At 39.0% G+C, this 16065-nt stretch overlaps 1 protein-coding gene across 6 annotated transcripts in view; it reads left to right on the forward strand.

Annotated features, from left to right (window-relative positions):
* The window catches only part of POU2F1 (POU class 2 homeobox 1), a 182637-nt gene that overhangs the window by 82469 nt on the left and 84103 nt on the right, over positions 1–16065 (forward strand). For all 6 annotated transcript variants that reach the window (XM_062192677.1, XM_062192678.1, XM_062192679.1 and 3 more), the window contains one exon: positions 11421–11486. In XM_062192677.1, the coding sequence (XP_062048661.1) occupies positions 11421–11486 (66 nt within the window). The remainder of the gene's footprint in view (positions 1–11420; positions 11487–16065) is intronic.

Consider the following 16065-nt stretch of genomic DNA (forward strand, 5'->3'; position numbering starts at 1 on the left):
TTAGAGGGAAAAGAAAGAAAATATATTCAGTATAAATCAGGAAAGAAGAGGGCGGAGAACACAAGAAGGAAGGGAAGTAAAACTATAACGTGATATGATGGCAAGAGGCCAAATATATCCGTAATCCCGGGCAGAGAGGGGTTAGATGCACCGGGAAAAGCAGGGACTCTCAGATTGGATTTTTAGGAAGGAATTTTCAAATTATTTATTTATTTGAGATGCAGAGAGAGCGTGCAAGTGCACTAGTACTCCCATCTGCTGGTTCATTCTCATGCTGGCAACAACTGGGGCTGCACCTAGGCAGAAGCTGGGAGTCAAGACCCCATTCAGGTCCCCCATGTGGGAGACAGGGACCCAATCATTTTGAAAGAGGCATACCTTAAAAACAGAAGACAGAAAAAGTGATAAATGGATGTACTAAGATGTGCCAGTTATGGTGTAGCAGGTTAAGCTGCCACTTGCAGCGCTGGCATCCTATATGGGCTCCAGTTCAAGCCCTGGCTATTTCACATCTGATCCACCTCCCTGCTAATGTGCCTGGGAAGGCAATGGAGGATGGCCCAAGAGCTTGGGACCCTATACCCGTGTGGGAGATCTGAAAGAAGCTCCCGACTCTTGGCTCAGCCCCAGCTGTTGCAGCCATTTGGAGAGTGAATGAGTAGGTGGAAGATCTCACTGTCTCTCCTTCTCTCTGTAACTCTGCTTTTCAAATAAATAAAATAAATCTTTTAAAACATTTTAAAAAAAGATGTGCCAGTTAAATCATATCATAAAGAAGACTGGTACAGCAGTAGATTCTGAGGCCAAAAAAGCGATAGAGGAGAATAAGGAAAATAATTTCAAAATGCTAAAGAAATGCTCTAGCAACAGGAATGTCCATATCACAATAGTTTAAAAATATTTATAGCAAATCCTGATAATTTTTTTTAAAAAATGATAAATTCTTTATTTCACTGGGGGATTTCAACTCTCCATTCTCCACAGCTTATGATGAGATTATGTCACCATACACCCACCCTAAATTCAGGATACCATAATTAGAAAATGCATTTTTCATATGCCTCACTGACTAACTTAGCTCAGCCTACCCAAAACGTGCTCACAGCGCTTTATTTATTTATTTTAAAGATTTATTTATTTGTTTGAAAGAATTACATAGAGAAGAAGGGGCAGAGAGAGAGAGAAGGAGACAGGTCTTTCCATCTGCTGGTTCACTCCTTGATTGGCCACAATGGCAGAAGCTGCATCAATCTGAAGCCAGGAACCAGGAGCTTCCTCCAGGTCTTCCCAAGCAGGTGCAGGGGCCCAAGGACTTGGGCTGTCCTCTGCTGCTTTCCTAGGCCATAGCAGAGCTGCATCGTAAGTGGAGCAGCCGGGACTTGAGCCCGGTGCCCATATGGGACACTGGCACTGCCGGCAGTGGCTTTACCTGCTACACCACAGCACCAGCCCCCATAGCATGCATTTTAGACTACAACTGGGCAGGATGACCTAAAACAAAGCAGTTTATGTAAGGTATTGAATATCATATGCAGTTTATTGAATACTGTGTTGAAAGTGAAAAACAGAATGGTTGTATATATGGGTACACTTGTAAAGCTGACAAACTATTAAGTTGAACTTTCTAAGAAGTCAAGGGCCAAGTGTGTAGAAGATTAGAATCATACTGTTAAGCATGTTTTGAAGAAACACATAATGACATGCTTTTACGTATATGTAGAATATTTACAAACATTGATTACACATGAAAGAAGTCTTCACAAGTTCTAAAGAGGGGATAAACCATGTGCTTTCCCATGATGCCATTAAAATAAAGTAGCAGGGGCCAGCTTTGTAGTGTCCTAGGTAAGGCCACCACTTGTTACATTCCATATGGGCAGGCAGTACGTGTTCCGCCTGCTCTACTTCCCAGTTCAGTTTCCTGCTACTGTGGCTGGGAAAGCAATGGAGGATGGCCCAAGTGCTTGGACCCCTGCACCCACGTGGGAGACCTGGAAGAAACTCTAGGATCCTGGCTTTGGCTTGGCCCACCACTAGATATTGTGGCCATTTGGGGAGTGAACAAGCAGATGGAAGATCTCTGTCTCTTTGTGTAACTCTGCCTTTCAAATAAATAAATAAATCTTTTAACAAGTAATAAAACAACAATAAAGGATTGAAAAAAATGCATCTCTAAATACCTCTGGAAGCATAGTGAGCATTATGAGAAATATGTAATTCGATGATAAAGAAAAAGCTATACATCCAAATATGCAGGCTACAGCTAAACTGGTTCTTGGATGGCAATTTTCGGCCTAACATGTAGTCATTAGAAAACAAGTAGCCACTGAAAACAAACTTACTATTAAGGAAGAATGAAAAGAATAACCCCACCAAAACAGTAAAGGAAGGAAATAAAAATTAAACCAGAAAAAGTAATTAAGAAAGGTTAGACAACCAAAAAAAGCTAATTATTTGAAAAGATGCAGAGTGCATATAATATTTTCTATGATCAAGATAAAAGGTACTGATAAATAATGAAAGCAACAAAAATGAGGTAATCAAACAGATTCTGTAGACTTAAATCTTAGGATTATTTGAGTAACCGTATTTCAATAAGCTTAACAATATGAAATGGTAATTCTTTTTTTTAAAAAAAAATTAATTTATCAGATTGACTTGAAGAAATAGAAAACCTGAAAAAGCAGTAATCATTAAAAAAACTGAAGTCCTGCCGGCGCCGTGGCTCAACAGGCTAATCCTCCGCCTTGCGGCGCCGGCACACCGGGTTCTAGTCCCGGTTGGGGCACCGATCCTGTCCCGGTTGCCCCTCTTCCAGGCCAGCTCTCTGCTGTGGCTAGGGAGTGCAGTGGAGGATGGCCCAAGTTCTTGGGTCCTGCACCCCATGGGAGACCAGGAGAAGCACCTGGCTCCTGGCTTCGGATCAGCGCGGTGCGCCGGCCGCAGCGCGCTACCGCGGCGGCCATTGGAGGGTGAACCAACGGCAAAAGGAAGACCTTTCTCTCTGTCTCTCTCTCTCTCACTGTCCACTCTGCCTGTCAAAAAAAAAAAAAAAAAAAACAAAAACAAAAAAACTGAAGTCCTGCCAAAATAATTCTGTTTCTCTCCTTAGAAACCCATCAACTCTATACCAAATGAGGCACCAGAATGAACTATTTTGATTGGCAAATTTTAAGTAACCTTCAAGGTACAGATTGTCCCTTTCTTACAGAAACAGAAGAAAAATTACATAGGTTGTTCTATCAAAGAACCTTGATAGGTAGCTGAAAAAATGGTACAAAATAATTTCATGTCCCAAACCAGCTATGATAATAAGTGTAAACCAGAATCCCTGAATATTGTATGTACAAGAAATACAAGTTTGGGGGGGGGGGAAGGCATTTGGTGCCGAAGTTATCGATTGGGATGCGCACATCTCATATTGGACTGTCTGGTTTGAGTTCTAGCTACTCCATTTGTGATCCAGCTTCCTGCTATTGTACACCCTAGAAGGTGCTCCCACGTGGGTGCAGGAGCCCAAGTGCTTGGGCCATCTTCCACTGCTTTCCCAGGCCATTAGCAGGGAGCTGAATCAGAAGTGTAGCAGCAAGAAGAACCAGCACCCATATGTGATGCCGGTGCTGCAGACAGGAGCTTAACCTTCTATGCCAAAGCACTGGGCCTAAAGCAAAACTCTTTAAACTGAAATGAAGAAAAGACAGTTACAGATATTAAGAAACAGTATTGTTGGGGAGTACAATAGATTAAGTTTTATAAAATGGTGAACCTTTAGTGGAGCTGCACAAAATTTTAAGTTTTATAACCAAGAGATTCAAGATTGGACTTTGTAATGATGCTTTCTTTCTTTCTTTCTTTCTTTTTTTTTTTTTTAAAGAAGTCTAACTGTTAGATTGAATAGTAAATGAGCTGTGTATCATTACTCTAAATTTGCCATTTAATACTAACTTCTTTCAGTGCGGCAGCCTGTGTTAGGGAACTTTTGCTTTGAAGAATCGATTGTATTAACTGCGAACCCATTGCGGCTGAAGGATACTATCTACTGCCGTGTAATACAGCATGTTGAAAGCCTACTTGCTAATACGTTTAGTCACATATTCTACCAGTTAAGCTGTAAGATTATTGAGCATCGTTTACTTGGTTTGTGCTCCCAAGGCTGTTCGGGCTAGTACCACTTATTTTAATTACATGATTTAAATAGTTTTATAAATCAAGGATAAGAGGTGATGTTTCTGTGAGAAATTGAGTGTGTTGAAAAGATTTGATGAAGAGTAATTACTAAAAATACTCTCAAATGAGATGTGAGCAGAGAGCTATAAAATATCTGGGATAAAGTATTCCTAAAAGAAGGAGGGGTAGGAAAGAAACAAAGGAAGGCACAAGAAGAAAAAGGAGTGGCAGTTTTAGCCGTTGAGATGCCTGTTGTCCTGTATTGTGGTTCCTGGGTTGCTGCTTGGCTCTGGCAACTGACTCCAGCTTCCTGGTGATGCGTATCTTGGGGAGCATCAGTGATGACTCAAGCAGTTGTGTTCCTCCCACCCATTTGAGGGGTCTTGATTGAGTTCCTGCCTCTTGGATTCAGCCCCAGCCATCACAGCATTTAGGGAGTGAACCAGTGAACCAGTAAATGGATGAAAGCTCCATCTAGCTGACTCTTCTCTGTGCCTCTCAGTTTACTTTTGTGAAATAAGATTGTCTTTCTTATTTCTTATTTGTCAGCACTTAATAGCCACATGAATAAAGTATGCTTCTTTGTTGGTTTCTGTCCATTTATATTATTAGTAAATGATAGAAATTCCATTTTGTGTTTTTAATTCTTTTTAGCACTGAGAATCCCATGTTGGAATCTTAGAATATCATTCACATATACTATGATAGAATGTACAAGAATGGTGGCAGTGCTAATTATTACCCCATTACCTGGTTCTGAGTCTAATATGCTCAGATTCTGGAAGGTTATTTTGTATCTTGGGCATTGTTTGGTAAATTATTTTAGTCTGTATATAAGTGATAGATTTTTTTTTGAGGGGAGAATGAGATTCTTGTAAATAGTAACTTAGAATTCTTGTGACACTGAGTATTTTTTATTACTGAGTGTTGACTGAAGCAATGTTAGTAAATGAATTAGTAAGGCACTACAGTTGTGGCGGATTTGGAAAAAGGTGAAGTTAGCAGAGTATTGTTATGTGATTGCTACTGCCTGGCAGTAAGTGCAGTGCAATTGTGGGATGCACAGCCCCACTATGAGACAGAAAGATGACAGGGAGTAGTTGTCATGCCATACATTTTTATCCTTTTTTATTATTATTACATTCTGTACTGTAGCCAGAACATGTACAGATGCCATTTGTATGGATCATGACCAGGTTACAAGCTGACCTCACATCACTCCCATGTAAAACATGTTTTTAAATACCAGCTTGTATTTCAGTTGGCATTGCCCTCAATTTCATTTCTAATGCATCCTAGACTAACCCATAAGACCATAAATCTGATACATTTTAATACTAATAGTATTATCTGTAAATTCTAGGTCCTCAAAGATAATTATTCTCCTCTTTTAGGGGAGAAAAAGGTAGCTAGATTTTAGGTGTAATTTTGAAATCATGTGAATTTGAACTTTGCTCTTTCAGCTCGTTTTTATACTTAACATACATTACTGTTTCCTATTCTACCTTCTGTGAACTGTGGGCCTCTACCCCTCCACCCCAAAAAAGCAGAGAGCTGTTTTTCGAGTATCCAGGTTAAGTTGCAGAGACCCTGTGGTCTCCTGGCCTGAGAGAGTTATTATACTACCAAGTCCTGTGGGGTACCTAGCAGCAATCATTCCCTTTTTGGCATGTCATCCTTAGCAGATGTGTCAAAGTGCAGCTTGGCGTGGGAAAAACAGTTTATAAGTTAGTGGATGAAGTACAAAAAGGCAAGTGGCTAATTGCACAAATATTCTGTAATAAGTATAGGCAATAAATTAACAGAAGAGAAGGGACATCTACTATATTCTAGTTACATTCGCCCTTGCTTCTCATCTTTTCCCACCAAATAGGTCTCAGATACTCCAACATTCCACCTGAAAAGCTGGTGTGAAGTTTGTATTCTGTTTTGTAATATGTTCTTGCTTGTTTTAATAGAAAGTAATGTGAGTTATTGAGAGTGATTCTCTCAAAAGTTTGGCCTGTTTACTGGGTGACTCCATGTCTCCGCTGGCACAGCTACTTCTTACTCCAGTCCATGACAAGTCTGAGAAGGTTAGTGAGACAGCAAGCTCATAAAGGGATGTTATCGTCATTTCACAGGGGAAAATACTGCCTGAAGGAAGACTCTTAATAGGTCTCACAGAGATACTCCAAAGCATTTGTGGTTATGTAAAACAGAAAAAGTTGCAGTTTAAGTCAAGGGCTGACCCAGGAGTGAGGAAGAGGTTTTGGTTCTGTATGTTATTAACGTGTAAGGACATTGTTTAAAAAAAAAAAAAAAAGATCCTTGATAAAAAAAATCTTGTCTTTGTTTTCTCTTGTGCATGTTGAGTTTACTTTCAACCTTGATGCTCCGAAGAGATACTTACCGTAACATGTATTTTAAACACTAGATGTTTGGCATACTTCAAGACTGGATCTAAATAAAGCAAAAGGGGTGGCGCCCATGAGAACTCTCCTCATATCTCATGCTCTTTTCCGTGACTCTGTCACACCTGACTTAAACACAGTATCTTTACCACAAATTAGTGATCTCCTGACTGCATGGGAAACAGCCATTTTAGTCAGCTGCTGTAGTCACACCCTGCCCCCAACAGTCCCCTAAATGTATAGCTCATCCATAATACATAGTAATAGATACGAGCTCAAATTTTGATGTCAGCAAAATCTGATTTTCAATCCTGACCACAAATTATCTGTGTGACATTGGTTAAAATGCTTTAGTTCTATGTGCCTTGGTTTCTTTATTTTTAAAAGGGAATATTAATGCCTACATCATGAGATTTTCTTACGAATCTTCTAAACTGTCTACAGTGATTGGGATGTAATATTGTTGTATAATAGTGCCTGAAAAGATTGAGGTTGATGATTTCCTTTGAAACTCACTTTAAATTGAATAAACATTGTTTAGTAAGAATTTTATGTGTGTGTGCCTGTGTGTGTATCTCCATTATATGAAATTTATTTGAAAATACTAAATCCACAAATTCACATGACCTGTTTTTTGATAATCAATATTCTAAGTAACTGTCTTCTTTGTTCTTGAGATTGATTTTGATGGGAGAAGGATACTGCATAATATGTAGCATTCAACTAATCTATTCTGTTAATTTGGTAGTATAAAAAGATTGGTAGAGAATGAATTTCCATACTCTTGAAGATGCTTTCATACAGCCTTCTCTGTTTGTAGGTTTATACTGTTGCCTCATTTTAAAGTAAGACTTTCTCCCGACTGTGTGTTAACAATTGGAAAATTCCCTATCAGTAGACTAGCACCATCTTGACAGCCCTATGTTCTGCTTCTACCTTGCTAATTGTTTCCTTGGGATTATTTGGATTGTGTAGAAAGCTTTTTGCAAATCCTCTTATTACCGAAGTCATTGTTGCCAGCAGGAATAAGATTAAAGGTGCTTAAGTCTGTAGAGTTGTTTCTAATTTGTACGTGTCATTTCAGTGGCATTTTAACAGAACTCTGTCTCCTGTCCCTCCCATCTCTCCCAGTACTATCTCAAGTTGGGTCCAAGAAGCCAGGCCATTGGAAGAAATCTCATTTTATCCTCCTAATTATTATGCTGGCACTCAGGAGATAATTTTTTCCTTCATGCTCTGCCAATTAATATGCAAATGGGCTGATAAATATTTATGCAACGGTTTAAATTATGCAGGGAGTGCTTTCAGTGTATTCTGTAAATGAATTGTTCATGGACTTCAAAGTGCTGGCTGCTGTGCTAACGAGGAGAGATTTGCATAAGGCCCTAATCACAGGCATACTGATTAAGCTTCATTATGGAAACTGCCAGCTGCAATCTTTGTTTCTATTTTATTACAAAAAGGGGAACTTTTCATGCTTCAGTTGCCTTGACAATGTCAGTCCTAGCTGGTAGGAGAGACTAAAACTCCTCTGAGCAACTGAAGTTTCCTTATTCAGTTGAAGATTGCTATGGTGTAACTGAAGTTGTATTTTGCTTCTCCCCTTAATCCACTTTCCACACTCCCACCCTTGTTCTCTTAGAACATAGTGTAGGTTCGTTAGAAATAGTAGTACCTTCTTTTCCCCACCCCAAACCGCTACCTGTTTCTTCCCTGCCTTGGACTATCTGCACCTCTAGAAGATTTCACAGCAATGCTGGACTGCAGTGACTATGTTCTAGGTGGGTACCAGCGCAGCTCTTTTTTAGAGCTTTAATATGGAAATGGCATGTGTTGGGTTGTCTATGCATAAATGCTTAATCGCATATGCAACCAAAGCAGGGGAGGGGGAGAGGAGGGTTGAGCAGGGGAGGCAGAAAGCATTTGCAAAGCACAAGCATACTTGAACTTGCTCTAGGTCCCTCCCTACAACTAGCTCTTCTGGTTCAGAGGGTGTTTTCAGTAAGCAGTGTGGATTTAGAATCAGCTTGAATGGAGGACATTTTTTGCTTTTCGGAAATTTCTGTTGAGAGTATTTCATGTAGCTTTAAAAACATCTTAAATCTGAAACAAGGTAAAACTGTGCCTAAATAATATGTCCATATAAATAAAACTGTTTTACATACTAAATGAGAATATCTTAGGCCAAAACCAAAAATACTCTGTGAAAAGTAAGGTGGAGCCATTGTACAAAATTGTTCCCATGCGTATATTGACACAGAGAATGAGTTCAGTGGTTACTGCCATAGATCTGTTGACCAAGTGCCAGATTTCAGGAACTGTTTTCAAATTTTAGCTAATGTTAGCCCTTATTTTTATTTTTTAAAAGCAACTATGTTCCTCAGAAAGCTGTAGTCTTAAAGTGTCGGAAAGCCTATTTTATTTAAGAGTTTTCCCTAAAGCACAGTACCCTTTTTGGAGAGGGATTTGTTAGGCTTGAATATACAAACCTTCCTTGGTGACTGAGGCTGAAAAGAGATCGAGGCACTTTGGTGTTGAAACCTTTTTAGCTTACTCTAGTCACCTGGAAAGTCAGATATTATGAACTCCATTTGAAAGTTTGCAAATTACTTTTTTTCCTGTATGTTATTTTCCCACACTTGAAAATTGAGGCTGCTTCTATCACCTTCACAGTTGCCGTGGACAAAATAAAATGATACTTCTGAGGGGGTTTGAAATCTTAGGCAGAAGCCATGGCCTGAATCAAAGGTAGTGGTAGTAGTACTTGTCCTGCTGTGTAAAAACTGCTGTGTACAGGGAAAATGCCCCAAATCACAAGTTGATCTCAAGAATTCAATCTAATAGCAACTTGTGGACTGCATATTAAACTTATTATGTGCTTCATTCCAGGGCAGACCTGTATATTTTATATTGCCTAGGGAGAGAAAAATGTTCAAACATCAAAAAAAAATTTTAATGTATTTTTCTTTTTTCATTTGGTAAGTTGGGGACTTAAGAAAGAAAGGGAAAATGCCTTATTGAAATGTTTTTAACATGGTATTTTAGAATTAGAAATTATATTACTTTCAATTATCAGTACATATCATTTAAACAGTCTTCCCATTATTGTTGTACAGTTAATCAGAACTTTATTTTTCTTTTATGTGTGTGAAATAATTTGTTAAATGCTTTTGATTTCTGGAAGATGGTGTAGAAGATACAAATTAACTGTGGCATAATTTCTAATCTATAGGTGTAAAAATTAGGATATGAATGATGTAAGCTCAGGCTCATGACTGCTTAAGATTTATGTTTCCTTGTTTGTTTCTGTGGTATCTATGTACGTGTTAAGATTGTTACCCTATTTATGAATGTCTACTGATGATTATTTTTCCACTTTTCCCTCATACCTGCTAAAGGAATCCCTGAGCAGTATGTATGCTTAATGGTATATTCTGTTCTATTTGTTGTGTTCCTTGTTAATTTTCATAAGACTTTGGTAAGTCATTTAGAAAGCTGATTTTCACTAAGTTGTACACCTGTTTCTTTCAAACCTTAGTGTGCTTTCAGATGATATTTGAATTCTTCTGGACAGTAATGGGGGGTGGGGAACTTGTAGAACTGCCCTCATGTATGACCACAAATACATGAATTTTAACCCTTTTGGACATCTGAGTAACAAAGATATGCCTGTGAGACAAGCATCAGTTAGAAAACTTACTGTACTAGGAAGGCTATTACACAGCTTCTGGCTTGGAAAGGAAATTTATGAAAGAAAGATGCCTGATTTTTTTTTTTTCTTAAATCCTTTTTATGGGTAGATAATGTACCTATGGGCAATATGGTTGGAATTTCCATCTAATGATTATTATAATTTCCTTGTTAAACTTTTAAGCAGTTGGCAAGAGGTGATCGTTGTTCAAAAAAAAAACAAACAAACAAATACAATATAGCTTAAATTTTTGTTCTATACTAATAACTAGTTAAGTGGTTCTTAGTGAGAGGAAGGCAAAACTCATTTGATAATCAACTTGTCTGATTATAAGTCTTCTAACTTAACTTGTAGTGAGTGTAGAATAAGATAACTTATATGTCTTCCATTTTTCACCCTTTTGAAGAGGTAGGAAACAAACCTTGATTAAACAGATAGCCCTAAAAGAAATAAACCCAAATTAGCAGATTCATTTGGGATATCAAGGTAATAATTGTTAGGTAAGTGTGGTTGTGATTCAGTTTTGAAATTATGAGGTATATCTGTTGTGCCTTCTTGGTTCAACTTCTGCCGGTTTAAGATTAAAGTATGATTTTGGCATTTTCTCACTATGAATCTTGTTTAGTTTGGTAGGTGAGGAGAGTAAATATGGAGGGTTTTGCTTATTGTTTTTTGTTTTTTTGTTTGTTTTTAGATATGTTTGCTTACACCCTGTTGAGTTCCTGTGGGTTGTTTGGCTATAATTAATGAACATCTTACTTACAGAAAAGGATACTTCATTTGGAAATAATATTTTTTGCTCTTTGGTGCTATCCCCTCCCTAGTTTTTCTTTCTTAAACATATTTTATTCTTTGTATTGTAAATCATTTACTGCTTTTACTTGAAACACTCTCTCTAGTTCTCAGCTTAGAGTTCTGCTGTTTTTCTTAGAAGAATCTTAAACTTCTTTAGAAAGATCACTTATTTGTAGATACCTCTGGGGTCTAAGAAGTGCTGAGCTTTCTTGCACATAATGCTTTGTTACAGTTTCTAATGTTTTAGCCTGACATATATGCACTGCATCCCCTTGAACTGTATGATATAATGTTAGTTAACCTTCTTATCTGCTACCACTTTTGTCTCATTAGCCACATCTTCATTCCCAATTTTCACCTCTGATTTATTGCAGATTCAAGAATGAACAATCCGTCAGAAACCAGTAAACCATCTATGGAGAGTGGAGATGGCAACACAGGTAAGGGATGGTTCTCTGGCCCAGCTTTTTAACTCGATCTAATAGACCTAAAGGAAGAAACTTGTTGCTTAGCTAGGGCATGTATTTGGCAAATATATACCAAGTTGGGTATTGAGTTACCAAATTTGATTTTAGTCTTTGCAGGAACTGGGACTATGTTTAACTGGGATTTTCTAACTTTTTATCTTATAGATTGCTTCATCATTTTGCTTCCATTTATCTGAGAAACTATACAGTAGTTATGGGAATCGTCCTTTGAGTTAGATAGTTTGTGACATGAATTAAGAATTATAACTGTGCAACTTTAGGCAAGCTCCTCAATATTTTTTGAGACTTAATTTGTTCAGTTTTAATTTGTTCAGTTATAAGATAAGGACAGTATATTTCATAGTGGTAGTACATAGTAACCATTCATTTCACAGTTGGTCTTATTATAGGTATTGGTCAAAATAGTAGAAATTATCCATTTCACATTTAATATATATTAAAGTTATGATAAAATGTCAGTACGTAGCTATCAGCATGTACTTCTTTCTTTTTTTCTTATTAAATTGGACTTTTTTTTTATTTGACAGGTAGAGTTATAGACAGAGAGAGAGACAGAGAGAAAGGTCTTCCTTTTTGCCGTTGGTTCACTCCCCAAATGGCCACTACAGCTGGTGCTGCGCTGATCCGAAGCCAGGAGCCAGGTGCTTCTTCCTGGTCTCCCATGCGGGTGCAGGGGCCCAAACACTTGGGCCATCCTCCACTGCCCTCCCAGGCCACAGCAGAAAGCTGGACTGGAAGAGGAGCAGCCGGGACTAGAACCCAGCGCCCAAATGGGATGATGGCGCCGCAGGTGGAAGATTAACCTAGTGAGCCACGGTGCCGGCCTCATACTTATTTCTAATACATTCTTTTATTTGTAAGTTTTAAATTTATACTTGATTCAATCTTTTATTGGGGAAAAGTGAGGCCCCGTTTGTTTCCACTGCCCATTCAATTGCCTGTGTATTTTTTTTTTAAATCATCTTCCAGAGATGGTACAGTGACTTTCCTAGTTTCTGATAAAAGTATAATTAAAAATGTTAAATCTTGAGGCTGGCATTGTGGCTAAGCACTTTAAGCCTCCCACTGAGATGCTGGCATCCCATATGGGCACCAGTTCAAAACTAGGCTGCTCTGCTTCTGATCCAGCTCCCTGCTAATGCATCTGAGAAAGCAGCGGCAGGTGGCCCAAGTGCCTCCCACTGGGAGACCCTGAAGAAGCTCCAGGCTCTTAGCTTCAGTCTGGGCCAGCCCCAGCTGTTGTAACCTTTTAGGGAGAGAATCAGCAAATGGTCTTTTCTCTCTCTCTCTCTCTTACTCTTTTCCTCTCAAATAAATTTAAAAAAAATTTTTTTTTTTAAATATTAATCCTATAGGAAGGGAATTTTGGACAGGAAAGCTCAGAAAGTAATTGTTTCTAAAGTAAACTAGGTTTTTCATTTCCAAAGAAGTTTCCCTCAAAAAATACCTAACAGTGGACAATGGTAAGAATGACACTAACTCTTAGAAACGATCTTTGTTTTTTAACTCTACTGGCCATAAAGCCTTAATTTGGGGATCAGGCATTCTGGTGCAGCAGGTTAAGCTACCACTTGTGACACCTGCATCCCATATCAGAGTTCCTGGTGCAAATCCCAGCTATGGTGCTTAGGGTCCAGCTTCTACTAATGCACCCAGGAGGCAACAGATGATGCTCAAATATTTGATCCTGCCACCCACATAGGAGACCCAGATAGAGTTCCTGCTTCCTGGCTTTGGTTTCGCCTAGCATTAACTGTTGCAGGCATTTGGAGAGTGAACCAAGGATTGAAAAGTATTTCTCTCTCTCCTTTTCCCTCTCCCTCTTGCCCTCCTTCCTTCCTTCCCCTCATCATTCTGTCTTTTAAATAGACAGACAGGTAAATCTTTTTTAAAAGCTTAATTTGTAGTAGATGGGTAAGTTCAACAAAAACAGCAGAAGTTCAGGCCTAAAATCACTGACAGAACTGTGTCAACTACCTTCTGGCTAGAGCACTTGTTGCAACAGTCTTGTGAATTTCTTACCTTGCTTTAAATGTGGAATGCTGAGAGCCTCTTTCCCATGATAGAGCTGAGCAGAATCACTTTAGGTATTTTACTTTTTCTTTTCTTTCTTTCTTTATTTTAATTAGAGACGCAGAGAAAGAAAGGGAGTGCATGAGATCGTGTTCCCTTCTGTTGGCTCACTTCCCAGAATGCTGGGCCCGCGGGCGTGCAGCCACTTGAGTCCTCACCACTACTTTCTAGAGGCTGCACCTGAAGGACACTGGAATCAGGAGTCAGAGCCAGTAGTTGACACAAGCATTCCAGTGTGGATGCGGACATCCTACCCATTTGACCAACGCCCAGCGTGTAGATATTTTACTCTCTAATGCCTCTGTAATGGTTTTGTGGCCAAGAACTGGCCCTGTCTTAGAATCCCTCCTCACCAGTAGTGGCTGTTGATTTCCTATTTTTTCTATAAAGAAGTTATTTGTTTGGTTTTTTGTGACAGTTACTGCTTTTGCAATATTATATGGCAAATGTGAGATTATCCATCTTACCTAGAAAGTGAAGTACACATTTCTTCCCTTGCTCCAATTTTAGTATATGTGCTGCCGAAGCGAGAACCAAATTATTTCCATTGTATGGACCCTTACATTCACTTTATTATTTTTTTAAGGTATATTTATTTATCTGAGAATTAGTGTTACAAACAGAGGGAGAGAGAGAGAGAGAGAGAGAGAGAGAGAGGGAGGGAGGGAGGGAGGGAGGGAGGGAGGGAGGTGGTCCCTCTGCTGGTGCACTCCCCAAATGGCTGCAACTGCCAGAGCCAGGCCAATCTGAAGCCAGGAGCTTCTTCCCAGTCCCCTATGTGGGTGCAGGGCCCAAGCTCTTGGGCCATCTTCCACTGCTTTCCCAGGCCATAAGCAGAGAGCTGGGAAGAGGAGCAGCAGGGACATAACTAGTGCCTATACTGGATGCCGACGCTGCAGGCAGAGTATTAGCCTACTGTGCCACAGCACTGGTCCCGCTTACATTCACTATGGAGTAACAGAAACCTTGAATTTCAGTTTCTCAAATGTTAAGGGTTCATCACTCTAAACATTTCCTAACAGTGTCAGTTTGTGCATTTATGATTGTAGAAATCCATTATGATGTTAGATTACAATTTTTGATGTATTACCACTTTAATGTTAGAGCCACATTTGATTGATTACTTTATTTAAATAATTAACATGCTTACTCTGATTTTTATTTACAAATGTAATAAGTGACCCTACAGACTGTTATTTCCTACTTGTCTAATTACCACTGGTTTTTATTTTTGGCAGTTTATGAAAAATAAATGAAATTCTCAGTAGAAAGAACCTCTCTTATTAGAGTAAAACTTGACTTTCACATTTTCTAGATTCAGAATACTTTTGTAAACATCATTTTTTTCTGGAAATATTTATAATTATTATAATTTTGTTTTGTGAGATTTTTAAGGGGAATGATGTTACAAAATTATCTAAGATTGTGTTGATGTGCTACTACTTTGCCTTTCTTCTGAGTGATTAATTTAGTTTGAGAAGCCAAATCGGATAATGTACTTCCACTAACTCACCTTTATATGTTTATAGAAAGTCTGTAGTTTAGGTTTGTTCAGGTTTGCCTGTTCTATATGTAATATATTGTAATTGATGTTATTGGAAGATAACAGTGCAAATAGATGAGATACCATCATCTGAATGGAGAAAACAATCTATTAAGAAAAAAGGGGGCTGGCGCTGTGGTGTAATGGGTAAAGCTGCCACCTACAGCGCCAGCATCCCATATGGGTACCAGTTTGAATCCCAGCTGTTGTACTTCCCATCCAGCTCCCTGCTAATATGCCTGGGAAGAGCGGAATATGGCCCGAATACTTGGGCCCCTGTACCCATAGGGGAGCTCCAGATGAAACTCCCGGCTTATAGCTTTGGCCTAGCCTAGCCCTGGCCATTGCAGCCATTTGAGGAGTGAACCAGAGGATGGAAAACTTCTTTCCCTCTCTCTCTGCCTCTGCATCTCCCTGTCTGTAACTCTGTGTTTCAAATAAGTAAGTAAATCTTTAAAAAAAAAAAAAAAAAAGACAGATACCTGATTCTAGATAATAATTTAAGAGGAGAAATACAAAAGTCCTAGTGGTGTTAAGTAGGTATTTCACTAAGGACATTTGAGATGTTAATAAGCTAGTTGGAAAGAACCATCAGGGAAGAGAGTGAAGAAAGAAAGGCAATTGATGGAAACAAGGTAGGGAAGAAGCTCTAGGATAAAAAGTACAGAATAAAGGGTAACTTTTTTTTTTTTTTTGAGATTGATTGATTGATTTGAAAAGCAGAATTACAAAGAGGCAGAGGCAGAGAGAGGTCTTCCATCCCCTGGTTCACTTCCCAAATGGCCGCAATGTAAGAGCTGGGCTGATCTGCAACCAGGAGCTTCTTCTGTGTCTCCCACACGAGTGCAGGGGCCCAAGGACTTGGGCCATCTTCTACTGCTTTCCTAGGCCATAGCAGAGAGCTGGATCGGAAGT

The sequence above is a fragment of the Lepus europaeus genome, chromosome 5 (genome assembly GCF_033115175.1).
Source record: "Lepus europaeus isolate LE1 chromosome 5, mLepTim1.pri, whole genome shotgun sequence".
NCBI lineage: Eukaryota > Metazoa > Chordata > Mammalia > Lagomorpha > Leporidae > Lepus > Lepus europaeus.